The sequence below is a fragment of the Eschrichtius robustus genome, chromosome 17, assembly GCF_028021215.1.
Source record: "Eschrichtius robustus isolate mEscRob2 chromosome 17, mEscRob2.pri, whole genome shotgun sequence".
NCBI classification, from domain to species: Eukaryota; Metazoa; Chordata; class Mammalia; order Artiodactyla; family Eschrichtiidae; genus Eschrichtius; species Eschrichtius robustus.
The window spans coordinates 48,248,647-48,276,049 of NC_090840.1; the positions used below are offsets into that span (position 1 = coordinate 48,248,647).

General features: G+C 40.8%; 1 protein-coding gene across 3 annotated transcripts in view; it reads left to right on the forward strand.

Annotated features, from left to right (window-relative positions):
* Nucleotides 1-27,403, forward strand: part of MATN2 (matrilin 2) — a 153,429-nt gene that overhangs the window by 91,759 nt on the left and 34,267 nt on the right. For all 3 annotated transcript variants that reach the window (XM_068526259.1, XM_068526258.1, XM_068526257.1), the window contains exons 6-7: nucleotides 3,998-4,120; nucleotides 22,609-22,731. In XM_068526259.1, coding sequence (XP_068382360.1) covers nucleotides 3,998-4,120; nucleotides 22,609-22,731 — 246 coding nt within the window. The remainder of the gene's footprint in view (nucleotides 1-3,997; nucleotides 4,121-22,608; nucleotides 22,732-27,403) is intronic.

A 27,403-nucleotide genomic window follows, 5' to 3' on the forward strand; every position in this document is an offset into this window, starting at 1 on the left:
TAATACTTATTTATTTGGCTGCACCGGGTCTGAGTTGCAGCACGTGGGATCTTCGTTGCCGTGTGTGAGGTCTTCGTTGCCACATGCGGGATCTTTTAGTTGCAGCATGTGGGTTCTTAGTTGCGGCATGTGGGTTCTTAGTTGCAGCATGTGGGATCTAGCTCCCCGATCAGGGATCGAACCCAGGCCACCTGCACTGGGAGCGTGGTCCTCTTAACCACTGGGCCACCAGGGAAGTCCTGATACATTGGTTCTTGAAAGATGAGATGTTAACTTTTAGAAGGATCTGGTGCTAGCTCAAAATTTATATTTTGACTCAACTCCAGGAACTGGCTAATGCCCATGATATTCAGATCCTAAGACTGTATGAATGCACTGTTCCCACCAAAATTGCTTGCGTATTAAAATCACAAATATCAGGCGCTATTAGAACTCTTTAGGGAGTGAAGTTACAAAAAAACAATAACTTAACAGAAACTTAATGAAGCCTGGGAGCAAAAGAATAAACACAACACATGTTATTACCCTTTAAAAATCTTTAGCTTTTCCCCTTGCATCTTTTGATTACTGTGTTAAGTATGTAATATCTTCTCAGTGCGTGGTTTTGCTTTTTGAAATTGTGCATGTGTATTGATTTGCAGATTCCATTTCCTTGTTATTATTTGCAAAGTTTTGATATTCAGATATCCTAAATCATTATATAGAGGGAAACATTTTTTAAGGAAAAAAAAATATCATCCTTAATCCTACTACCTTGCCTACACAGCAAGCATTTTTATTTCTAATTTTCAGGTTTTGCCTTAGAGCCATATTTTACCTGGATATAATCACTGTAAATATACAACTTTCAGATCTACTTCTTTCACCAAATCGTAATTGTCTTCCTATTTACAGTTATGTTAGAATTATAATGTTTATAACTACCTACTGCCCCAAATGGAACTCCTGATCGTTCCCTGCAAAACCTGCACCTTCCCCATCCCTGAGTCTGCCTTAATCCCTCCCTTTTTCCCTCACCTCACCTCTAATCTGACAGGAATCTTACTGACCCCACTTTCAACCTGGTGTATTATTGACAGTTCTCTAGGGCTGCCACAACAAAGAACCACAAACCAGGTGACTGAAAACAGCAGAAATGTATTGCCTCCTAGCTCTGGGGGCTGGAAGTCTGACATCAAGGTGCTGGCAGGACCATGCCCCCTCTGAAACTTGTAGGGGAGAATCCTTCCTTGCTTCTGACGGTGGGTGTTGGTCCTCGGCACTCCTCAGCTTACAGCTGCATCACTCTCATCTGTCTTCACGTGGCATTCTTCTCTTCCTATAAGGACACCAGTCATATTGGATTAGGCCCCAGACTAATGACCTCATCTTACCTTGACTGTATTTGCAAAGACCCTATTTCCAAATAAGTTCACAGGCACAGGTATCTTTTTAGGGGGACACAATTCAACCCAGAGGACAACCCCTCTCTCTCCGCCCCACCTCCTTCCTGCACTGTTCTGGTTTACCTCCCCCCGCCCCTCCAGTTCCTCACTGGGATTATTGTACTAGCCTCCTAGCTGGTTTTCTACTGTCACATTTGCCTGCTATGGTCTATTCTTGATTCCTTTGTTCAGAACCCTCCAGAGACTCCCTAATCACTCAGAGTAAAAGCCAAAGTCCTGGGCTTCCCTGGTGGCACAGTGGTTAAGAATCCGCCTACCAATGCAGGGGACATGGGTTTGAGCCGTGGTCTGGGAAGATCGCACATGCCGCAGAGCAACTAAGCCTGTGGGCCACAGCTACTGAGCCTGCGCTCTAGAGCCCACGAGCCACAACTACTGAGCCCACGTGCCACAACTACTGAAGCCCGCATGGCTAGAGCCTGTGTTCCGCAACAAGAGAAGCTACTGCCATGAGAAGCCCGCACACCACAACGAAGAGTAGCCCCCGCTCGCCGCAACTAGAGAAAGCCCATGTGCAGCAATGAAGACTCAACGCAGCCAAAAATAAATAAATAAATAAATTTATTAAAAAAGAAAAGCCAAAGTCCTGGCAGTGACCCTACAGTCCCTCCTGATCTGCACTTGTTCTCATCTCTCACCCCTCTCTGCTGCAGCCACTCTGGCCTCTTTGCTGATCCTCCAGCTCACCAGGCATATTCCCACCTCTGGGCCTTTGCACCTGCTGTTGTTCCCTTTGCCCGCGATGCTCGCTCCCAGATATCCACAGGGCTCATGCCTCATTCAAGACTCTGCCCAACTGCCACCTTCCTGACCACTGCTGTTACATCACACCCTCACTCTCACCCACCCCGCCACGGTCTCTGCGCCTTTGTGCCTTGTATTTTCTCCAGAGCACTCTCCACCTTCTGAGAGACTGTGTTCTCTACTTGTTTATTTTCTTTTTTATCTACCACCACCATCCAAATGGAAGCTTCTCTAGGACTAGAGTTTTTGTCTGTTTTGTTATTTGTTCCATCCTTAGCACCTAAAACAGGACCAGGTCCAGAGTAGGTGCTCAATGAATATTTGTAGGATTAGTGAGAAATAGGCCAGCACATTTTCTCGTAAATTACTAAACCATTTATCCTTATTAAATGTTCATCTTATTTTCCTAATTTTTTGGTCACTGTAAATAATGCTGCTACAAATAGCTTATTCTGTATAGTTAATTTCCTCCTTTTTTTCAATTATTTCTTGGGGCCACATTTCCAGAGTGAATGTTGTCAAATGTCCTTCCAGAAGAATTTTTATCAGTTCATAATGCCACCCACTATTAATAATCGAACTCTGTTTCCATGCTGCCTTGCCACCATTGGATTTTTTTTAAAATTAATAAATTTATTTATTTATTTATTTTTGGCTGTGTTGGGTCTTTGTTGCTGCGTGAGGGTTTTCTCTAGTTGCGGCAAGCGGGGGCTACTCTTCGTTTCGGTGCACGGGATTCTCATTGTGGTGGCTTCTCTTGTTGTGGAGCACGGGCTCTAGGCGCGTGGGCTTCAGTGGTTGTGGCACACGGGCTCAGTAGCTGTGGCTTGCGGGCTCTAAAGTGCAGGCTCAGTATTTGTGGCGCACGGGCTTAGTTGCTTCGCGGCATGTGGGATCTTCCCGGACCAGGGTTTGGACCCGTCTGCCCTGCGTTGGCAGGTAGATTCTTTTTTTTTTTTTTTAACATCTTTATTGAAGTATAATTGCTTTACATTGTTATGTTAGTTTCTGCTGTATAACAAAGTGAATCAGCTATACATGTACATATATCCCCATATCTCCTCCCTCTTGCGGCTCCCTCCCACCCTCCCTATCCCACCCATCTAGGTGGTCACAAAGCACCAAGCTGATCTCCCTCTGCTATGCGGCTGCTTCCCACTAGCTAGCTATTTTACATTTGGTAGTGTATATATGTCCATGCCACTCTCTCACTTCATCCCAGCTTCCCCTTCCCCCTCCCCGTGTCCTCAAGTCCATTCTCTACATCTGCGTCTTTGTTCCTGTCCTGCCCCTAGGTTCTTCAGAACCTTTTTTTTTTTTTTAGCTTCCATATATGTGTGTTACCATATGGTATTTGTTTTTCTCTTTCTGACTTACTTCACTCTGTATGACAGACTCTAGGTCTATCCACCTCACTACAAATAACTCAATTTCGTTTATTTTTATGGCTGAGTAATATTCCATTGTATATATGTGCCACATCTTCTTTATCCATTCTGTCAATGGACACTTAGGTTGCTTCCATGTCCTGGCTATTGTAAATAGTTCTGGCAGGTGGATTCTTAACCACTGCGCCACCAGGGAAGTCCTGTAAGTTCTTTAGTATCTTCTGATATGAATTGTCTGATCCAGACGCCTGATTTTTTTTTTCGGAAGGGAGGTTTTAGATGCATATTTATTTATCCATCCTCTTCTGGGGGCAAAAATATTAATCCTTACTTATATTTGTTATAAGTATGTTTCCATTCTACAATGCCCTTTACCTCTGTTTGTGTTTCTACTTAAACTCTGTGTTTTAATCTTTACAGCTGTGGACTACTGTGCCTCAGAAAACCACGGATGTGAACATGAGTGTGTAAATACCGACAGCTCCTACTTTTGCCGGTGCCCTAAAGGATTTGCTCTTAACCCAGATAAGAAAACATGCACAAGTAAGTTACACACATGCACACACATTTTTTGATGCAACTGCTATAAGCACTGTGGCTGAGGAAATCTTCCAAGCACAGAGTAGCACAGGATTATGTGCTGGGGTTAGGGGGCCTTTTACCTTCTGCCCTATTCCTCCTTTGTCAGGCCTTTCTTAACTTGTCCTAAGACCGTAGCCCGCTCTATCTCAGTGTCACCCTTCACAGCATCTGACAACAGTATGTATCTTTGATCAGAGACCACATGTCGGAGTGTTCCCCCAGCATCTACAGAGCGTGTTGACAATCAGACCATCTTACTTCATGCTGGCTCAGCCTGCCTGTGCCCACCAGTGTTAACAGGGCTTAAGAAATACTTTCACTGAAGCTTTGTGGCTTGTGGGCTGCAGCTCTGACTCCACACAAGTAAAGGAAAATCTCTGAGCCAAAAGGAGTTGACTGTGGTTGCCCCTGGGTGGGGGAGGAGTTGGTGCAGGGCATTTTGCAGCGAACTGCTCAGTTTTTGTTTGAGCTATTTCGTTCTATTTGATTTTAACTATACTATCCACATCAGAATTAATTTGAGCTCCCCAAATCTGACCACAACAATTTATAAACTGACGGTGGTCGTTCGTTTTGTAAAAGGATTCCAAAAACATTCTTTTAAATGTAAAGATACGTCAGAGCACTTAAGGGATTGTGTATGGATAATTATCATCCTATAGAAAGGTTCACTTGAGAAAGTTTGTTTTTAAAGTATTGGGGCCCAGCATTTTTAAAAAGTGACATTTAATAGCAACTTAGAATAAAGTCACCTCTGAAACGTCCGTCAATGAGAAAACAGGATTTCAATTCATAAAAAGTTCATGTACCCACAACCTTTCTAACTACATCTATTATGTAAAGCAGGATATGCCTGCATAGTTTTTAAAAAGCATCCCCCCAAAACTCCTGAAACATCAACTTGCTTTTCAGTCCCTGCATATCAACAGGTTATAAGCACCAGAGCTAGAGGCAGGGGTGGAGGATAAAACTGTAAGGGGCACAGGAAGTCAAAACATACATTTCTGGACCCCAAACCACATGCCAACAGCAATGAATAAGGCCAGGTCCTTCCTGGAGGAGATATCTCGGCTGAGTCTTGAAGGCAGAGCCATCCTTCACCAGGTAAAGAAGAGTGAGATGTAGGTGGCCAGGAGGAGGAAAAATGTGCAAAAATATCAGCCAGGCAAACCCATCTCCACAACTGGCCTACAGTTGCTTATTGAACGAATAAGAGAAAGAGTGAATGGGCTGTTCTGTTCCTAGTCTCCCTTCCTTTCTGAATATTCTGAGCTATGAGCCAGTGGCCCAGGCTGGGGTAGCGTTTGGGGAGTTGCGGCTGCTGGGCTGATGAGTCAGTTCCGTCCATCAAAGGGGAGCCCACATGCCGCCGAGGGCAGTTCAAATCCCAGTTCATCTGCGTTTTTGCCGGATGATCTTGGGCAAGTTATGCCTCAGTTGCCTCAACTGTAATAGGGGAGATAATACCGCCTACTCCATAGTGTTGTCTTGAAGACTAAATGAGAGAATTCATCTGAACCATTTAGCACATGGCCTGGTGCCAAGCAAATTCTTGAAGGGATGACACTGGCTTCAAAAAGACTTTAACTTGGGATCTATTGAGCATATACCACGTGCCCAGGGTAAGTTTAATAGTGCCTAAAAAATTCAAAATTCAAGACTTCCGCTGGAGGCTGCTTGGGAACACAAGCCACCGAGAGCAGCTCAGTCACCTGCAAGGTGTTATATGACCAAAGGCTCCCAGGGTGACACAGACAAGACTCATGTAGGAGTTAAGGGAAGGAGGAGGCCAGCTGGACGAGAAGAGGTGGGGATGCGGCTGCCGCCCTGGGACGAGGCCCGGAGGGACACATGTATCCTCTCCAGTCTCCTTCCTGCCTCTGTAGCACTCCTTCCCTGGCTGGGGTCGCCTGACCTCACCCTCCAGCCCCTGTTCCCAGAGCCTCACCATCAACATGTCACCTGTCCAGAATCTCACAGGATGTGGAGAGTGACAAGCCCCAGGACAGTACAAACAAGGAGACCCTAGAAGTAGATAGTGCTGTGCAGGGGACCTGGGAGAGGAGTTCCAGCTGAAAGTCAGGGGAGGGACTGGTCCAGCTGTGAGGTCTCACCAGCTAGGCACGGAGCCTGGCGGTTCAGCTGTCTCTGGGCCCTGTTGGGGTCAAGACCCAGAAGTGGGCCCCCCCAATGTGTGGGCAGAGAAGAGTGCTGGGCAATCAGCCTCCGGGAGATGAGTCCCCTAGAAGGGTCCCCTTCCTGCTATGCTTAGGGGCAGGGCAGGGAGCCAGACCTGGGGAGGGGGCTGGCAAGAGAATAGAAACCCACCCCGGGAGGACTTGGAAGGCTGTGAGAGTAGGGAATAAGGCAGTTCAGTTGTAAGAACCAAGGCACTTGGGAATGCTCCAGATCTCTGACAAAAACAGGACCACAAACTGAGAAATAGGGACCAGTTAAGAGGACAGAAACACAGGATGGAGGTGAAAGCTCAGAATCAAGGCAGGGGGCTTCCCTGGTGGCGCAGTGGTTGAGAATCTGCCTGCCAATGCAGGGGACGCGGGTTCGAGCCCTGGTCTGGGAAGATCCCACATGCCGCGGAGCAACTGGGCCCGTGAGCCACAGTTACTGAGCCTGCGCGTCTGGAGCCTGTGCTCCGCGACAAGAGAGGCCGCGATAGTGAGAGGCCCGCGCGCTGCGATGAAGAGTGGCCCCCACTTGCCACAACTAGAGAAAACCCTCGCACAGAAACGAAGACCCAACACAGCCATAAATAAATAAATAAATAAATAAAGACTTTCTCTCTATTTCACTGTCTTTAAAAAAAAAAAAACAATAATATTAATCAAGAGTCTTAAAAATGGCCATATCGTTTCATTATTTAAAAAAAAAGAATCAAGGCAGGGATCCTGTTTTTAATTAATGAGGTATCACATCAGCTTCCAGCCAAGTCAGAGCCTGGCTGCTGCTGTGATGTTGAGAGATTTAAAACAATTTTTTCCCATTCCTCATCAACTTGCAGAAAATGAAATAAAAGAAACTCAGTTCCTTAAATTTGAGTCTCTATTTTTTTTGTTTATAAATTTATTTATTTATGGCTTCCTTGGGTCTTCGCTGCTGCGTGCGGGCTTTCTTTAGTTGCTGTGAGCGGGGCTACTCTTCGTTGCGGTGCATGGGCTTCTCATTGCGGTGACTTTGCTTGTTGCAGAGCACGGGCTTTAGGCACGAGGGCTCAGTAGTTGTGGCTCGCGGGCTCTAGAGCAGAGGCTCAGTAGTTGTGGCACACGGGCTTAGTTGCTCCATGGCATGTGGGATCTTCCCAGACCAGGGCTCGAACCCGTGTCCCCTGCATTGGCAGGCGGATTCTTAACCACTGCACCACGAGGGAGGCCCCTGAGTCTCTATTTTTAACCAAAAGTATATTTGAAAGCTAATTCAATTAGTAAGTGTGCAATTATTGTCTAAAAAATATAGACTTGTCAATGTAATATACCAAGCACGATTAATTTATGATTAAGCCAAAATGTACATAATAGAGCTTTATGTTCCTGAACAAATCATATAATTAAAATATGTAAGTAGTGTTCAGTTCTTTACTCTAAAGCATCCCATACAAATCCATCTGAATATTTTCTAGAGGGGAGAAGGGTAGAAATATGCAGGTGCCATCAATTTGCAAAATATTGGCAAGACTTTTTTTTTTTTACTGTGGTAAACTATACATAATATAAAATTTTCCATTGTAACCATTTTTAAGTGTGCAGTTCAGTGGCATTAAGTACATTCATGCTGTTGTACAACCATCACCACCATCCAGCTGCAGAACTTTTTCATCTCCTAAACTGAAACTCTGTACCCATTAAATAATAATTCCCGCCTTCCCTTTCTTCCCCACCACCCCTGGCAACCACATTCTACTTTCTGTCTCTATGAATTTGGCTACTCTAGGTACCTCGTGCAAGTGGAATCATACAATATTTGTCCTTCTGTGATTGGCTTATTTCACTTAGCATAATGTCCTCAAGGTTCATGCATGATGTAGCATGTGTCACAATTTCCTTCCTCTTTAAGGCTGAATAATATTCCATGTATGTATACACCACATTTTATTTATTCATCCTCTTGTGTTGCTTCCACCTCTTGGTCATTATGAATAATGCTGCTATGAGCATGGGTGTACATGTATCTGTTCAAGTCCCTGCTTTCAGCTCTTGGGCATATACTTAGAAGTGGAATTGCTGAATCTTATGGGGACAAGATTTTTAGAGGTCCATAGACACCATTACTCCTGAGCTGGCACGAGAACATTCTCAGACGCTCAAGGTCTTTTCAGGAGATAGATAGGGATTTGTGTCTTTGGTATCAAGGAGACTGTGGGTTTCATGTCTAATGCTTAATCATCTAACACCTGCAATGTTGAGTAAAGGCAGTTGTCGACATCGTATTTTGCATCTTGCTGTTTATTACTTACTGGCTTTGAGATCGTTATACTCATTATATTTCAGGCTCCATTGATAACTTGGTTGACATTCCTATCCTTATTTTTCAAATAGGAGTGCTTTCACAAAGTACCAAATGAATATTTATACTTGCATTAAAAATGAAACACAGACATAGGAAATAATTTTTTACTGCATCAGCAATAGACGAACTAGAATGTGTCAGTCTTTGGGTTTCCTGGCCAGCTTGTTGTTAACCTGCTGAGCCCCAGTATCTTCTTACAGCCTGCAATATGCCACTTGCTTTCGTAAGACCTGTGTGCATGAATCAAAGACTCTCAGTTGGTAAAAACAGAGTTGCCATATGATCCAGCAATCCCACTCCTGGGCATATATCCAAACAAAACTATAATTTAAAAAGTTACCCCTATGTTCATAGCAGCACTATTCACAATAGGCAAGACACGGAAGCAACCTAAATGTCCATTGACAGATGAATGGATAAAGATGTGGTACATTTATACAGTGGAGTATTACTTAGCCATAAAAAAGAATGAAATAATGTCATTTGCAGTTACACGGAAGGACCTAGAGATTATCATACTAAGTGAAGTAAGTCAGAAAGAGAAAGACAAATACCGTACGGTATCACTTATATGTGGAATCTAAAATATGACACAAATGAACTTATCTGTGAAATGGAAACAGACTCACAGACATAGAGAACAGACTTGTGGTTGCCAAGGGGGAGGGAGGCTTGGGGAAGGGTGGATTGAGAGTTTGGGATTAACAGATGCAAACTATTATATATAGAATGGATAAACAACAAGGACCTACTGTATAGCACAGGGAACTATATTCAATATCCTGTGATAAACGATAATGGAAAAGAAAATAAATGTGTTTTCTTTAAAAAAAGACTCTCAGTTGAAAGAGACCTTCTAGTTCAACCTACTTCTAGCCCAACCACCCATCCTACAATATCCTCACTGTGTCGTCATCCAGCCTCCACTTGAATACCCCTACTGACAGGACACTCACTACACCCCCTGCAGTGCATTTCACTTTGTACAGCTCTGACTCTTAGAAAGTGATTCCTTACACTGAGCTGATCACTATTTCCTTGCACTTTGAGACCAACAGGACAAATTAAGCTTCTCACATTTTCTTGTTCACTAAGAATGAGTCATATCAGAATAATTTTATTTCATTTAGTAGACTAGCCAGGCATGGAAAATGTGGGAGCAACTATCTAGACTCTAACAGACACTCCATCAATTTGCTAAAGAGATCCCCATGCCCCATAGACCGGATGGAGAAATGTGTGCTGGATGAAAGAATCATTGGTTGAGTTCATAACTGGCTGAATGTCTGAGCTGAGATCCTCCTGGAGGGAAGTGTTTAAACAGCCTGGCCAGAAGCATCAAGGAGGGTTCACGAGCTGTCTTCTTTTCTTAGTGACTCCTTGTTGGTTCTTAGTGGGCAGTGTTTACACATCTAAACTTTCACAAAACACTCCATTAAGAGTAATACTAGTAACCATTTATTTATCCAACAAATACCTGTTGATCGCCTACTATGTGCCAGATACTTTTGTAGATACTGGGAATGCAGTGGTAAATAAAACAGACCAAGAACCTCTTGTACTTACGGAGCGTACATTCTATTGGAGCAGGGTAACAGAGGATTACAAGTCTCGACAAGAAAATGACATTTGGTCAAAAACTTGAAGGAGGTGAGGGAAGGAGGAAACTTTTGAAGCAGAGGAAACAGCACTGGTGCAAAGGCCCTGAGGCAGAAACTGTGATGCCTGGCAGTGCTGAGGGACAGCAAGAAAGTCCATATGACTAGATTAGAGTGAGAGATGGTGAGGCAGGTGTTGTGGTCCATAGTGCATACAGCTTGCCCTCTACACAGTCATACATTTGCTTCCTATCTCCCCAAATTCCAGCGATCCCTGGGAGCTCATAGTCACTCCCCTATGCTGAGCTCCCAAACAGGGTTTGTTTGTTTGCCTATATCTTGTGTGTCAGGTATAGACATAAGAAGCTATACATATTGTTCCTAGCAATGTTCACTGGTTATTTTCTTTTCCAAATTACTGGGCACCTCCCACACCGTTCTTTTTTCTATTTTATTTCTGCCATTTTCCATGGCAACTAGTCTCACAATTATGTATGTGTATATTTATTTTTAACACCTTTTCTAATTGCAAAAGTAATATAGACTCATTGTAGAAAACTGGATAGTATAGAAATGAAATTGTATAAAATGAAATGATCTGTAATCTTATCACCCAGAGATAACCATTGTTAATACTGATTTGCTACATTTCTCTTGGTCTTTCTTTTTAATGCATATGTATATATTTTTATAGAGTTGAGATCATAGAGTATAACATTAAATCATGAGCATTTTCACATCATTTAAACTTTATCAGAAACATTTTAATGTCTGCATAATATCTTATCGTATGTATGTATCACAGTTTGGCACTTTTTTTGGCTGTTCAAACTGTATTGTGATAAATGTTCTTGCATATAAATCTTTGCATTTCTGATCATTTTCTTAGGAACAAAACATGAAAGGAAATTTATTGAGTCAAAGGCTATTAACATTTTTAAGGCTTTTGATGTATATTACAAAATTATTTTCCAAAAACTTTGTACCATTTTTTTATACTATACCATAAAATTGCCTGATTTTTTAAAAATAAATTTATTTATTTATTTTTTGCTGCGTTGGGTCTTCGTTACTGCACATGGGCTTTCTCTAGTTGTGGCGAGCGGGGGCTACTCTTTTGTTGCAGTGCGCAGGCTTCTCACTGCAGTGGCTTCTCTTGTTGCGGAGCACGGGCTGTAGGCGCGCGGGCTTCAGTAGCTGTGGCTCAAAGGCTCTAGAGCACAGGCTCAGTAGTTGTGACGCACGGGCTTAGTTGCTCCGTGACATGTGGGATCTTCCTGGACCAGGGCTCGAACCCATTTCTCCTGCATTGGCAGGCGGATTCTTAACCACTGCGCCACCAGGGAAGCCCAAATTGCCTGATTTTTAAAATTTTTGTTAATTTACCAGGAGAAACTTTTTTCTCATTGCTTTATTTATTATCATGTCTTTAGTTACTGTTTCTTCATAAAATTATGTATGTCCAACTTATAAATGTGTATTTGTTGGTGTTATTTGATTAATGAACAATCTGTTCCATTATAAGAGATTATATATAAGTGACTCCTATAAGCTCCATGAAGGAAAGGACTGTACTTTTGCCCGCTGCTGATTCCAGTGTCTGGCCCATGGTAGATGTTCAGAGAATATTTATTGAATGACTTAGTGAATAGTGAGGTTAACACTTTTTCATAAAGTTAATAGACATTCAAAGAAAGGAAGTATATATCTGAGCTGAAATTAAAGAATAGATAATAGGAAACCAACAGAGAAAACTGGTAAAATCAAAAAGTGGTTTTTTGAGATTAGTAAAATTGATGAATCTCTAGCCACACTGGTCAGGGGGGAAAAAACAGAGAAGACACAAATTACCAATATCAGGAATGAGAGTGGACATCACTGCAGATCCTATAAACATTGGAAGGATAATAAGGGAAAATGATGAACAAATTTATGCCAATAACTACAGCAACTTAGATTAAATAGACAAATTCCTTGAAAGACCCAAACTACTAATTGTTTTTTCTTTTCCATTATGGTTTATTACAGGATACTGAATATAGTTCCCTGTGCTATACAATAGGACCTTGTTGTTTATCCATTCTATATATACAAGTTTGCATCTGCTAATCCCAAACTCCCAATCCACCCTTCCCCAACCCTCCCTCCCCCTTGGCAACCACAAGTCTGTTCGCTATGTCTGTGAGTCTGTTTCCATTTCGTAGATAAGTTCATTTGTGTCATATTTTATATTCCACATATAAGTGATACCATATGGTATTTGTCTTTCTCTTTCTGACTTACTTCACTTAGTATGATAATCTCTAGGTCCATCCATGTAATTTCAAATGGCATTATTTCATTCTTTTTTATGGCTAAGTAACATTCCATTGGAAATAAGTACCACGTCCTCTTTATCCATTCCTCTGTCGATGGACACTTTTTTCCATGTCTTGGCTATTGTAAATAGTGCTGCTATGAATACAAGGGTACATGTATCTTTTTGAATTATAGTTTTGTTTGTATATATGCTCAGGAGTGGGATTGCTGGATCATATGGAAACTCTAGTTTTAGTTTTCTGAGGGGCCTCCATACTGTTCTCCATTGTGGCTACACCAATTTACATTCCTACCAACAGTATAGGAGGGTTTCCTTTTCAACCTTTCCAGCATTTGTTATTTGTAGACTTTTTAATGGTGGCCATTCTGACCAGTGTGAGGTGGTACCTCACTGTGATTTGGTTTGCATTTCTCTAATAATTAGTGATGTTGACCATCTTTTCATGTGCCTGTTGGCCATCTGTATGTCTTCTTTGGAAAAATGTCTATTTCGGTCTTCTGCCCATTTTCTGATTGGGTTGTTTGTTTTCTTGTTATTGAGTTGTATGAGCTGTTTGTATATTTTGGAAGCCCTTGTTGGTCACATCATTTGCAAATATTTTCTCCCAGTCCATAGGTTGTCTTTTTGTTTTCTTTATGATTTCCTTTGCTGTGCAGAAGCTTATGTTTGATTAGGTCCCATTTGGGTTTTTTTGCTTTTATTTCTATTGCCTTGGGAGACTGACCATTGGTACGATTATGTCAGAGAATGTTTTGTCTATGTACTCTTCTAGGAGTTTTATGGTGTCTTGTCTTATATTTAAGTCTTTAAGCCATTTTGAGTTTATTTTTGTGTATGGTGTGAGGGTGTGTTCTAACTTCATTGATTTACATGCAGCTGTCCTGCTTTCCCAACACCACTTGCTGAAGAGACTTGTCCCCAATTCTATATTCTTGCCTCCTTTGTTGAAGATTAATTGACCATAGATGTGTGGGTTTATTTCTGGGCTCTCTATTCTATTTCATTGATCCAAATGTCTGTTTTTGTGCCAATAGCATGCTCTGTTTTTTTTTTTTAACATCTTTATTGGAGTATGATTGCTTTACAATGGTGTGTTAGTGTCTGCTTTATAACAAAGTGAATCAGCTATACATATACATATATCCCCATGTCTCTTCCCTCTTGTGTCTCCCTCCCTCCCACCCTCCCTATCCCACCACTCTAGGTGGTCACAAAGCACCGAGCTGATCTCCCTGTGCTATGCTGCTGCTTCCCACTAGCTATCTATTTTACATTTGGTAGTGTATATATGTCCATGCCACTCTCTCACTTTGTCCCAGCTTACCCTTCCCCCTCCCCGTGTCCTCAAGTCAGTTCTCTAGTAGGTCTGCGTCTTTATTCCCGTCCTGCCCCTAGGTTCTTCATGACCATTTTTTTTTTTTTTTTTTTTTAGATTCCATACGTATGTGTTAGCATACGGTATTTGTTTTTCTCTTTCTGACTTACTTCACTCTGTATGACAGACTCTAGGTCCATCCACTTCACTACAAATAAGTCAATTTCGTTTCTTTTTATAGCATGCTCTTTTGATTACTGTAGCTTTATAGTACTGTCTGAAGTCTGGGAGGGTTATGCCTCTTGCTTTGTTCTTTTTCCTCAGGATTGCTGTGGCAATTCTAGGTCTTCTACGGTTGTATATAAATTTTAGGATTATTTGTTCTAGTTCTGTGAAAAATGTCATGGGTAGTTTGATAGGGATCACATTAAACATGTAGATTGCTTTGGATAGTATGGCCATTTTAACAATACTAATTTTTCTAATCCAAGAGCATGGGATATTTTCCCATTATTTATTTATTTATTTATTTATTTATTTATTTATTTATTTATTGGCCATACTGTGGGCATGTGGGATCTTAATTCCCCAACCAGGTATCGAACCCGTGCCCCCTGCATTGGGAGCATGAAGTCTTAACCACTGGACGACCAGGGAAGTCCACATTTTTTAAAATCATCTTCAGTTTCCTTTATCAATGTTTTATAGTTCTCAGCATATAAATCTTTCACCTCCTTGGTCAGGTTTATTCTAAGTATTTTTTCTTTTTTGATGTAATTTTAAAAGGGATTGTTTCTTTCTTTTTAAAAAATATTTATTTATTTATTTGGTTGCACCAGGTCTTAGTTGCAGCAGGCGGGCTCCTTAGTTGCAGCTTGTGGGCTCCTTAGTTGCGGCTTGCCGGCTCCTTAGTTGCAGCATATGGGCTCTTTAGTTGCAGCTCGCCGGCTCCTTAGTTGTGGCATGCATGTTGGATCTAGTTCCCTGACCAGAGATCGAACCCGGGCCCCCTGCATTGGGAGCATGGAGTCTTATCCATTGCACCACCAGGGAAGTCCCCAAGGGATTGTTTCTTTACTTTCCCTTTCTGATATGTCATTGTTAGTGTAAAGAAATGCAACCGATTTCTGTGTGTTAATCTTCTACCCTACTACCTTGCTGAATTTGTTTATCGGTTTTAGTAGCTTTTGTGTGGAGTTTTTAGGGTTTTCTGTATATAGTATCATGTCATCTGCATATAATGAGAATTTTACCTTTTCCCTTCCAATTTGGATACCTTTTATTTCTTTTTCTTATATGATTGCTGTGGCTAGGACTTCCAGTACTATGTTAAATAGAAGTGATGAGAATGGGCATCCTTATCATGTCTCAGATTTTAGCTGGAAGGCTTTCAGCTTTTCACCGTTGAGTATTATGTTGACTGTGGGTTAGTCATAAATAGCTTTTATTATGTTGAGATATGTTCCCTCTATACCCACTTTGGTAAGAGCTTTTATCATGAATGGATGTTGAATTTTATCACATGCTTTTTCTGCATCTGTTGAGATATCATGTGGTTTTTGTCTTTTCTTTTGTTGATGTGGTGTGTCACACTGATTGATTTGCGTATGTTGAAACATCCTTGTGATCCTGAGATGAAGCCAACTTGGTCATGGTGTATGATCTTTTTTATGTGTTGTTGGATTCACAAACTCCTAAAATTAACTCAAGGAGAAATAGGTAATCTGAATAGGCCTCTATCTATTAAAAGAAATTGAATTTGTACTTGTAAACCTTCCCACAAAGAAAGTTCCAGGGCTAGTTGGCTTAACTGGTAAATTCTACCAAGTTCTACCATTTGAGGAAGAACAAATACCAATTTTACACAAATTCTTCCAGAAAACAGTAGAGGAAGGAGCATTTTTCAACTTATTCTATAAGGCCAGCATTATCCTAATACCAAATCCAGAAAAAGACATTACAAGAAAAGAAAACCAGGGACTTCCCTGGTGGTCCAGTGTTTAAGACTCCGTGCTTCCATTGCAGGGGGCACCGGTTCGATCCCTGGTCAGGGAACTAAGATCCAGCATGCAGCATGGTGCAGCCAAAATAAAAGAGAAAACCACACAAATATCCCTCATGAAATAGATGCAAAAGACCTTTAATTATTTTTAGCAATAAAATTCCACAATATACAAAAAGGATAATACCCCATGAACAAGTGGGATTTATCCCAGGAATTCAAGGATGATTTAACATTCAAATGAAATTTAAAACATTAACATACTAAAAAGCAGAAACTATATGATCCAAGTCAATAGATACAGAAAGAGCACTGGACAAGACCTCACATTCATTTACTATTAAAACAAAAAAGTCTCTCAGCAGACTAGGAATGAAGAGAACTGCCTCAATCTGATAAAGTGCATCAGTGAAAAAACTATCAGCTAACATCACACTTAATGATGAAAGACTGAATGCTTTCCTTATAAGGAAAGGAACAAAACAGGATACCCACTCTCACCACTCCTATTTAGCATGGACTGTAAGGTTCTGGCCATTGTAATAATGAAGAAAAAAAGAAAGTAAGAAATGAAACCTAGATTGGAAAGGAAGAGTTAAAAGCATCTTTATTATGGTCATTGTTAAGTATAGCACTCTCCTATGTTCTGTGAGTGATTCTAATAAATTCCTGAAAGGAGTGAGTTGTGGGAGACCCCAAAATTGTAGGTGGCTATGCAGAAGTGAAGGTGGCCTGGGGACCCCACTGCAGGCTGGTATCTGAAGTAAGGGCAGTCTTACTGGGGACCTTACACTTTACCTTGTGAGACTGGATGTTAACTCTGGGTAGTTAGTGTCAGAATTGAATTAAATTACAGGGCTCCAAATTGGTGTTGGAGAATTGTCTGCAGAACAAATTGAAGCAAATGAGCCTAACTGTATATGAGGTTGTTAGCATAATCACCCAGAGAATTATTTTAAGTGACAGGCAGGGAATATGTTGACTTTACATTCCAAGTGGCAGATATCCGAAAAACAAAAGAGCTTTAACTGTTTCCAGTAGTATTAGCATTAATAATAGAATTGTTTTCTTATTTTGAAATTATACATATACACATATAAATATATGATACAATAAATATATATAATGTTAATGTCACTTTGTACCTATACTTTCAGCATAAGAGAAAACAAATACAAATGTAAAATCAAAATGATTAAGTAACACATTTCAGGGCTGGTTTCTCTGTTCATAACCAATTCTGGTGCTTAGGAACAGGGACCTATGCTGATGCCCAAGGGCAAAAAGCCCCACTTCCTTTAAGAAAGGGAGCAGGCCTGACCCTGATACCCAGTAAGGGGCAACCCTAGACTTTTTGTTGGCCTTGTGCTGGGTTTGTTTATAAAAGATGTTTTTTTGTTTAACCAAATATTAAAAATGGAAAACTCTATACAAAAAATATGATTAAGTAAAACAAACAAACAAACAAACAAAACCCGTCTTTATTAACAGGCAACATCTCCAACGGAATTTACAGAAAAGTTCTAGAACTATTAAGTGAGTTTACCAAGGATGCAGGGTACAAGGTCAATATACAAAAATCAATTATTTTTTATATACTTTCTTTTTTCTTTTAAACTGAGTCTCTTTTACTCTATATGTCCTCCTTCCCTCTTTTTTTCTTTGCCGTTCATTTGTTTTTTTGTTTTTTTGTTTTGTTTTGGCTGCTTTGGGTCTTCTTTGCTGTGCACGGGCTTTCTCTATTTGCGGCGAGCGGGGGCTACTCTGTTGCAGTGCGTGGACTTCTCATTGCAGTGGCTTCTCCTGTTGTGGAGCATGGGTTCTAGGTGCGCAGGCTTCAGTAGTTGCAGCACGCAGGCTCAGTAGTTGCAATGCGTGGGCTCTAGGCACGCGGGCTTCAGTAGTTGTGGCATGCAGGCTCAATAGTTGTGGCGCACGGGCTTAGTTGCTCCGCGGCATGTGGGATCTTCCCGGACCAGGGATTGAACCCGTGTCCCCTGCATTAGCAGGTGGATTCTTTTTTTTTTAACATCTTTATTGGAGTATAATTGCTTTACATTGTTGTGTTAGTTTCTGCCGTATAACACTGCCAGGCAGATTCTTAACCACTGCGCCATGAAGGAAGTCCGTTTTTATATACTTTCAATGGAAAATCACAAATTTAAATTTTAAAATGCTATTTGTAATAGCATCAAAAATATGTACCACCTAGGGATAAATTTGACAAAAGATGTGAAAACCTTTACAATGAAAGCTACAAAACATTGCTAAGGGAAATTAAAGAAGACTTAACTAAATAGATATATTCATGGATCAGAAGACTTAATACTGTTAAGGTGTCTGTCCTTTCCAAATTAATCTATATAAATCACAGTATTATCTATCATAATCTTAGCATGCTTTTTTTGTGGAAATTGACAAGCTGATTCTAAAACATACGTAGAAATGAAAAGGACTAAAATAGCCCTTTTTGAAAAAGATACACAAAGTTGAAGGACTTAAACCACCTGATTTTTAATACCAATTATAAAGCAACAGTAATCAAGACAGTGTGGTACTGGTGTAAAGATGGAGTATAGATCAATGGAACAGAACAGAGTCCAGAAATGGACCCATACATATATGGTGAAAGTATTTTCAACAAAGGTACTAAGGCAATTCATGGGGGAAAGGATAATGTCTTCAACAAATGGTGCTGAACAATTGGATTGCCATGTGCAAAAAAAAAAAGGAACTTGACCCTTACCTCACACTACATACAAAAATTAACTTGAAATGGGTTTTAAACTTAAATGTAAGATTGAAAACTATAAAAATTATAGAAGGAAACATAGGAGAAAAGATCTTAGTGACCCTGCGTTTGGCAAAGATGCCTTAAAGAGCACACAAAAAGCACAAACTATAAAAATAAAAAATGAATAAATTGAACGTCATCAAAATTAAAAGTTTTGTTCTTCAAAAGGCACCATTACTAAAATGAAAAGGCAAGCCACAGACTGGGAAAAAATATTTGCAAAATGGATATCCAACAAAGGATTTGTATTTAGAACATTTAAAGAACTCTTCAAACTTAGTGAGGAGACAAACAACCTAATAAAAATGGGCAAAAGATTTGACCAGACACTCCATTAAAGAAAATATAGAGATGGAAAATAAGCATATGAAAATATACCCAACAGCATTAGTCACGAGGGAAATGCAAAATGAAACCACAATGAAATAACCACTATGTACTTACCAGAAGGGCTAAAATTACCAAGTGTTGGTAAGGATGTGGAGCAACTGGAACTCTCATAAACTGCTGGTGGGAATGTTTAAGAAATTAATACATCTACCATACAACCCAGCCATTCTACTCCTAAATGTTTACTCAAAATGAAAGCATATGTCTATGGGACTTCCCTTGTGGTCCAGTGGATAAGACTCCATGCTCCCAGTGCAGGGGTCCCGGGTTCGATCCCTGGTCAGGGAACTAGATCCCACATGCTGCAAGTAAGAGTTCGCATGCCACAACTAAAGATCCTTCATGCCTCTACTAAAAGATCCCTCATGCTGCAACTAAAGATCCTACATGCCCCAATGAAGATCCCACATGTAGCAACGAAGATCCTGCATGCCGCAACTAAGACCAGATGCAGCCAAATAAATAAATAAATAAATATTAAAAAAAAAAAAGAAAGAAAGCATATGTCTACACCAAGACTTGTTCATGAATGTTCATAGCTGCTTTATTTGTGATAGCCCCAAACCGGAAACAGCTCAAATCCCGCCAGCAGGTGAATAGACAAATAAATTGTGGTATATCCATATAATGAAATACTACTCTACAGTAAAAAAGAACAAACTGTTGACATACACATGAACATGGATGAATCTCAAAATAATTATGAGGAATGAAAGAAGCCAGACCAAAAAGAACACAACTGTATGATTCCATTTATGTGAAATTCTAGAAAATGCAAACTAATTTATCTTGACAGGAGATTAACGATTATTTGGGGGCAGAGGGAGTAGGAAAGAATGAATTAGAAAGTGTCTTGAGGAAACATCTGAGGGAAATGCGTAAGTTATCTCGGTTGTGGTGATAGTTTCATGGGCACGTACGTATGTCAAAACATCAAATGTCCATCTTAAATGTGTGCAATTTGGTTTTTGTCAGTTGTACATCAATAAAACTAAAAATGAGCAGGGGAGACTGTTTTATTTTAAAATGTTAATGTCATAAAACACAAAGAGAGGCTGTGGAAGTGTTTCTAGACTGTTGCTACTGGATAGAACACTCTGTGATAGTGAAAATGCTCTGTATCTGCCACATACAACATAGGAGTCAGGAGCTACTGTGGCTACTGAGCACTTAAGGTGTGGCCAGTGCAACTGAGGAACTGCATTTTAAATTTTATTTACTTTTAATCTATTTTAATTTTTTAAAAAATTTTATTGAAGTATAGTCGATTTACAATGTTGTATTTAATTTCTGCTGTACAGCAAAGTGATTCAGTTATACATATATATCAACACGTTCTTTTTCATATTCTTTTCCATTGTGGTTTATCACAGGATATTGAATATAGTTCCCTGTGCTATGAAGTAGGACATTGTTGCTTTCCATCCTATATATACTAGTTTGCATCTGCTAATCCCAAACTCCCAATCCTTCCCTCCCCACCTCCCCTCCCCCTTGGCAACCACAAGTCTGTTCTCTATGTCTGTGAGTCTGTTTCTGTTTCATAGATATGTTCATTTGTGTCATATTTTAGATTCCACATATAAGTGACATCATATGGTATTTGTCTTTCTCTTTCTGACTTACTTCACTTAGTATGATAATCTCTAGGTTCATGCATGTTGCTGCAAATTCCATTATTTCATTCTTTTTTATGGCTGAATAACATTTCATACTGTGTGTGTACATATATATACACACACACACACACATCACACCTTCTTTATCCATTCATCTGTTGATGGACGTTTAGGTTGTTTCCATTCCATTTTAATTTAAATGGCCACGTTAGACAGCATGGTTCCATATTAAAGGAAGCTAAGCATACATGAATATTAAGTATAATCTCTGACCCTCTATTGGGTTCTGTACTAGAGGATGAAAAATGCTACAAAGAACATTATTAGATCAATTTAGAAGACTAGAATATGGATGGTAGATTAAACAAAAGTCTTGCATAAATGTAAATTTATGAAGTTATGGCTACACTGTGGTTATATAAGAGAATATCCCTCCTCTTAGGAAGCACACACTGTGTTTAAGGAAAAAGGATGGTGATATATGTAATTTACCCTCAAATAATTCAGAGAGATAAGCAAATGATAAAGCAAATGGGATAAAATGTTAACAATAGATAAATCTGGGTAGAGCGTATATAGGTGTTTCTTGTACCTATCTACTTGTATTTTTATGTTTGCAACTTTTGTAAGTTTAAAATCATTTCCAAATAAAAAGTCTCTTTAAATACCTTTATATGTGATTGTGGTATTGCAGTTATATTTTTTAAAGAGTTCCAGTCCTTTAAGGATACATTATGAAATATTTATGGACAAAATGATATAACATCTGGGGTTTGCTTTCAAGTAATATGGCATCTTAGCATGGGGGATGGGAGTATACAGGAAACAAGGTCAGCTGTAGATTGATTCTCTTGAAGCCGAGTGATATGCACGTGGATTTATTATACTACTCAGTTCATTTGTTTATATATGTTTAAAATTTTCCATGACTTTAAATTCGGAAGAATTGGCATTTTCTCAATGTTTTTTCTTTTGAGAATATTGTACGCCTTTCTCTTACTCGTTTTGTTTCCTTTGGTACAGGCTGGGAAAACTCATTTATACCAAATGCTTCATTAGGAAAATGATAGATGTAGTTCATATATTCCTTAAAACAATAAAAATCCTCATTAAAACAAAAAGACACCTTCTAAGACCCCATCAGTGGCCACTTATTTCAAGCCATTTTAGACAATGCACCCAAGTTCCACTACAGCAAAGTACTTGGTGCAGACCTGTCAGTAGAACAGTCCTTATCCATATCTAAAAAATACTTATACAAGTAAAATTTCACTATTAAAAATTCCATGTGACCTTTGTTTCTGAATATTTTGGTTTAAATTAATGTGTACCTAGAGATCACATTCCCTGACTGTGAAGCCTTGAGATGATTTAAGTGTAGATGAGGCCAGTGACGTAACAGGGGAGGTGTTTTGCCCTCGAAATATGCCTTTCACTCCCAGGCCTTCTTTTTCCCAGGATATCATTTTTATCCTATTTGGCTCAGTGTTTCACTCAGTTAAGTGGTTTAAAGTCTGACTTTGGGAAGATTTCATTATTTTAATTGCGTAAGTTCAGTAAAATATTCAGCTAAGCTCTCTCTTCCCAGCCTGTGGCACAACAACCGACACCCAGTCACACACTTTCATTTTAGTGGCTCTGACATGAACCAAGACAAAGTAAGCATCTTCACAAAGCATAAACATTTTGTAACATGTCAAGAAAGTTCTCTTCCTGGGAGGCTGTATCCCTAAACATGGAAATACCTTCACTGAGAGATCCCTCTGTGGCATGAGTGTTTGAGGTCATGGGAATGTATTCGTTTAGGAAAAGTTAAGACTGCAAATCCTTTGACTTTTCTATGCTAGATTTCTAGTTCTGTTCATCATTCTGAGTTTTCTTTCTTTTCAGAGATAGACTACTGTGCCTCACCTAACCATGGATGCCAGCACGAGTGTGTTAACACAGATGATTCCTATTCCTGCCACTGCTTAAAAGGCTTTACCCTGAATCCAGATCAGAAAACCTGCAGAAGTAAGTTGCACTGGGCCTTGAAGAAGGGCTTGTTCCTCAGATGGCCCTGTTGGTTTTCCTTTCCCTTGCAAGTCTCAACCAGGTGCACTTGTACTCAGCATTTGTGTTTGCTAACAGTATTCTGCCTTTTATTTTACCTTTTGTCTCACCTGATCCTGTGATGGGGATAATTTTTAGAGACCGCATAGACTGGGTCTGCCCATCAGATTCATTTAGTGAAATCGAGGCCCAAGCTGAAGCTCCCACCTATTTGAAATGAGGGTACATCCTCCCTTCTTTTACCGCCCCCCCCCCCCCGCCCCCAACCTGCAACAAGTATTTGGGACTTTGAGAAAGAAAAGGCTGGATCCAGAGTTGGAGGGAAAAGGAGCTGGTTTCTTCCAGTCCTACAAGATGAGACACTTGATGGCTGCTAAGAAAGGGGAAGTTGCAGCTCTTTCCTCTTTGTTATGAAGGAAGGAAAAATAGAAGACTCTGGGGCATCCCTGCAGCATTCAAGAGGTACATGGTATCAGCAGGATGATATTAAGGATGTGCTGAGTGACTCAGATACTGTCGTCTAGCACCTCAGAGGGCTTGACTGGGGATCTAGAGCACGGACCCCCAGTGGGATCTCTTTAAGAGATCTGTCCCTGAGAGGCTGCTAGAATGCAAGGTCTACAAGGACAGAAGTTCTTCTCTTATTCTCGCTCGTGAATCCTCATCACCTCAGTGTTTGGCGCATGCTGGTGTGACACAATATTTAGTGAATGAATGAATGAGCAAATGGATCTCTGAGATTCATCATCCTGGAGAAATGGCGACTATCGTCTGAATTACTCTACCTTGTTAGAAAGATGGCCCTTTTAAGGCATGCAAGTGTTTTCTCAAAAAGCATTCCCGAAGTTAGTCCACACATACGCACGCTGAATTGTACACGTTCTCCCAACAGTGTCATGCCCAGAACTCTCTGGAACTCCCATTAAGGGACATATTCTCTTATGTGTCCCTTCATCCACTTCTTCCTGCTGATAAGTACAGCAGCGTTCTGCATCACAGGACCGGATTTTCAAAAGTTTTACCATATATCTTTTTTTGAAAAGCTTTGTGGTTTATAGAATTGAGTCCACAAGCTACAGTCTGCTTACAGCACATGTTAACTCACACGCTCACTCTAATTCGTGTTAAACCTTGTACGGGTGGCGGAGGGTGGCAGAGCCCATATTTTGAAACTGAGCCTCTCTTATAAAAAATGATTCCCACCACCTTGCCTGGATGCAAACCCTGGAAACATTCAAGCATCGGACGGGAATTTTAACTGAGAGCATTCGGAATGTGAAAACAATTAGATGGACACATCTAACTGTTTTCCATTAGACCACACATGCATGCAGTACGTGGGAAAGGCCAGCCTGGCCACTCCTCTCTGTGCTATTTACACCTTTTTCTAGGGGTGAGAGTGTCAGTGGCTGACTTCACCCAGGGAAAAGCACTCACCATTGGACTCCTTTGTGAACCCAAATCTCTTACATGGGGGATAATTAGATCTGGTTCAACTCAGACACTCATTGGAGTTGCAGGCTTCACTGTGTGTCGCTTTTGGAGGGAGAAGGAAGCGAGCTGGGCGTGTGGCCATCAGTGCAGGGGAACTGGCTTGAAGCTCTGCATCTCTTACAATCGTCTAGGAGTCCCTCGCCCTCTGCCCCTCCCTCCACATCCTGCCTGGAGAGGCACTTGGAGTAAGAGAAGAGTCCAAGGCATGGACTGCACAGTTATCAAGGGAGGAGACAGGCCAAGAACAGAAGGACGAGTGCAGAGCAAGTGACCATTTGGGAGTAGTGTGACCATTGCCCACAGATGGCCAGTCTCAGGCTGCGACCCAGCCCGAGTCCCTAACGCTCATTCATATGTATTCAGTGATAGCTCCATTTCCTCTTTAGCCAGGTGCCCTACTTTTCATCCAAGAAAAATGGAATTTGTTTTTAAAACCCAATGTCCTCATCAGCCCTTCTCCCAGCATCCTGCCTCATCATTACTTTTTCCATTGTCCTTGCTACAAACCCAGCCCTCGACTCCCGAGGTCCCTCTTGAGAGCCACCTCGCCCTAATGCGCACACGCCGGCGGTTAGGGCAGAACGGAAAGTGAGCGCTCACTCTCTCTCTGGAGCATTACATGGAATCGGGAAGCAGAGAAATGGGGCTTAAAATCTGGAGGTTGTTATTAGGAGTCTGAGGATACTGAGAGCATTAAAGATCTCAAGCGCAGGGTACAGCCATTCACATTTAATCGGCAGTTGATGGATGTGGGCTATTTTCAATTCTAATAAGAAATCTATTTTTCAAAGGAATTTGATGTCATCCAGTTAAATTGGAAAAAAAAAAAAGTTCAAGGCAGAATCCTACTGAAGAAAACAGTCTTGGCCAGGATTTGTTCTTCCTCCTCATCCAGGCATAATTTCTTTTTCTGGAAAGTGCTGTCATCGACTTAAAGCATAAATTATTAAGGCAGCGACACAGAGACCGGAACTGGCGGTCTAGGCGGGGGCCCCAGGGTGGAATCAGAGGTGGGTGGGACCCGCTTGCTGGACTCCAGGATTGCTCACACTGGCACCATGGCTGAGACATCACATTCTTTTTTTTTTTGGCCGCGTCATGCGGCATGCGGGACCTTAGTTCCCCAACCAAGGATTGAACCCGTGCCCCCTGCATTGGGAGTGTGGAGTCTTAGCCACTGGACCGCTAGGGAAGTCCTGGAGACATCACATTCTAAACAGCTGGGGCGGGGGCCACAGTTTGAGCCGGGGGACGCGAAGGCTGGTCTTGGCAGTGTCGCTCATGCTGGCCGTGTGACCTTGGACAGGCTGCTTTGCTTCTCTGGACCCCGATTTCCCAAACTGAAGGCACACGACTTTCTGCTTTAACATTTTGTAGCCTGTCCAATTTTTCTAAAACTTACTCTCTGTGCCACTCAGTTGGCATTACAATTTACTGTCTGGGTCACTAATCTTTCATGTTTTTATTTCTCATCTTCTCAGTGAGGTCTCTAGCTCCTTTGCGAGTTGGCACTCATAAGCGCTGTTTAATTGGTCATCTGACAGTCCTGCCATCTGACCTCGCAGGGTTATTGGACACTCCAGGCTTTGCCAGATAAACCTACACCCAAGCCTGGCCCATGTATAGCTCATCACAGTTAGGGAGGAGACTGGACCAGATGTGGGGGGCATAGTGGGTAGTCAATAAATACAGATTGAATGAATAAATGTGTGAATGACTAAATAACATGTGAAGAATTGTGACTGAAGCACGTAAAGAAGGCAAAGATCTACAGTTAAACCTCTGCTGTAAACTACCATTTGGAGAAGAGGCATTTTAAAATTGCTGTTTGCCAGATAGCTGAGTGATAACCTCTTTAAGAACCTTCATGTTTTTTAATTTAATTATTGTGTGTAAATCTTTCTTAAAGACAATGTTGGCCCTTTAAAAAATTGTGTTAACTCTTTGACATAAATCACAGCAAGATCTTTTTTGATCCACCTCCTCGAGTAATGGAAATAAAAACAAAACTAAACAAGTGGGACCTAATGAAACTTCAAAGCTTTTGCACAGCAAAGGAAACCATAAACAAGACGAAAAGACAACCCTCAGAATGGGAGAAAATATTTGCAAATGAATCAACGGACAAAGGATTAATCTCCAAAATATATAAACAGCTCATTCAGCTCAATATCAAAGAAACAAACACCCCAATCCAAAAATGGGCAGAAGACCTAAATAGACATTTCTCCAAAGAAGACATACAGACGGCCACGAAGCACATGAAAAGATGCTCAACATCACTAATTATTAGAGAAATGCAAATCAAAACTACAATGAGGTATCACCTCACTCCGGTTAGAATGGGCATCATCAGAAAATCTACAAACAACAAATGCTGGAGAGGATGTGGAGAAAAGGGAACCCTCTTGCACTGTTGGTGGGAATGTAAATTGATACAGCCACTATGGAGAACAATATGGAGGTTCCTTAAAAAACTAAAAATAGAATTACCATATGACCCAGCAATCCCACTACTGGGCATATACCCAGAGAAAACCGTAATTCAAAAAGACACATGCACCCGAATGTTCATTGCAGCACTATTTACAATAGCCAGGTCATGGAAGCAACCTAAATGCCCATCAGCAGACGAATGGATAAAGAAGTTGTGGTACATATATACAATGGAATATTACTCAGCCATAAAAAGGAACGAAATTGAGTCATTTGTTGAGACGTGGATGGATCTAGAGACTGTCATACAGAGTGAAGTAAGTCAGAAAGAGAAAAACAAATATCGTATATTAATGCATGTATGTGGAACCTAGAAAAATGGTACAGATGAGCCAGTTTGCAGGGCAGAAGTTGAGACACAGATGTAGAGAATGGACATATGGACACCAAGGGGGGAAAACTGCGGTGAGGTGGGGATGGTGGTGTGCTGAATTGGGCGATTGGGATTGACATGTATACACTGATGTGTATAAAACTGATGCCTAATAAGAACCTGCAGTATAAAAAAACAAACAAAACAACTAATACTAAACTTTCATTGGGTTATTTGTATGGAAATATGTTAATATAAATGTTTCAGACATTACATGAAATTTCTAAAAATCTTATATTTGTATTTGTATGGAAATATGTATGGAAATAT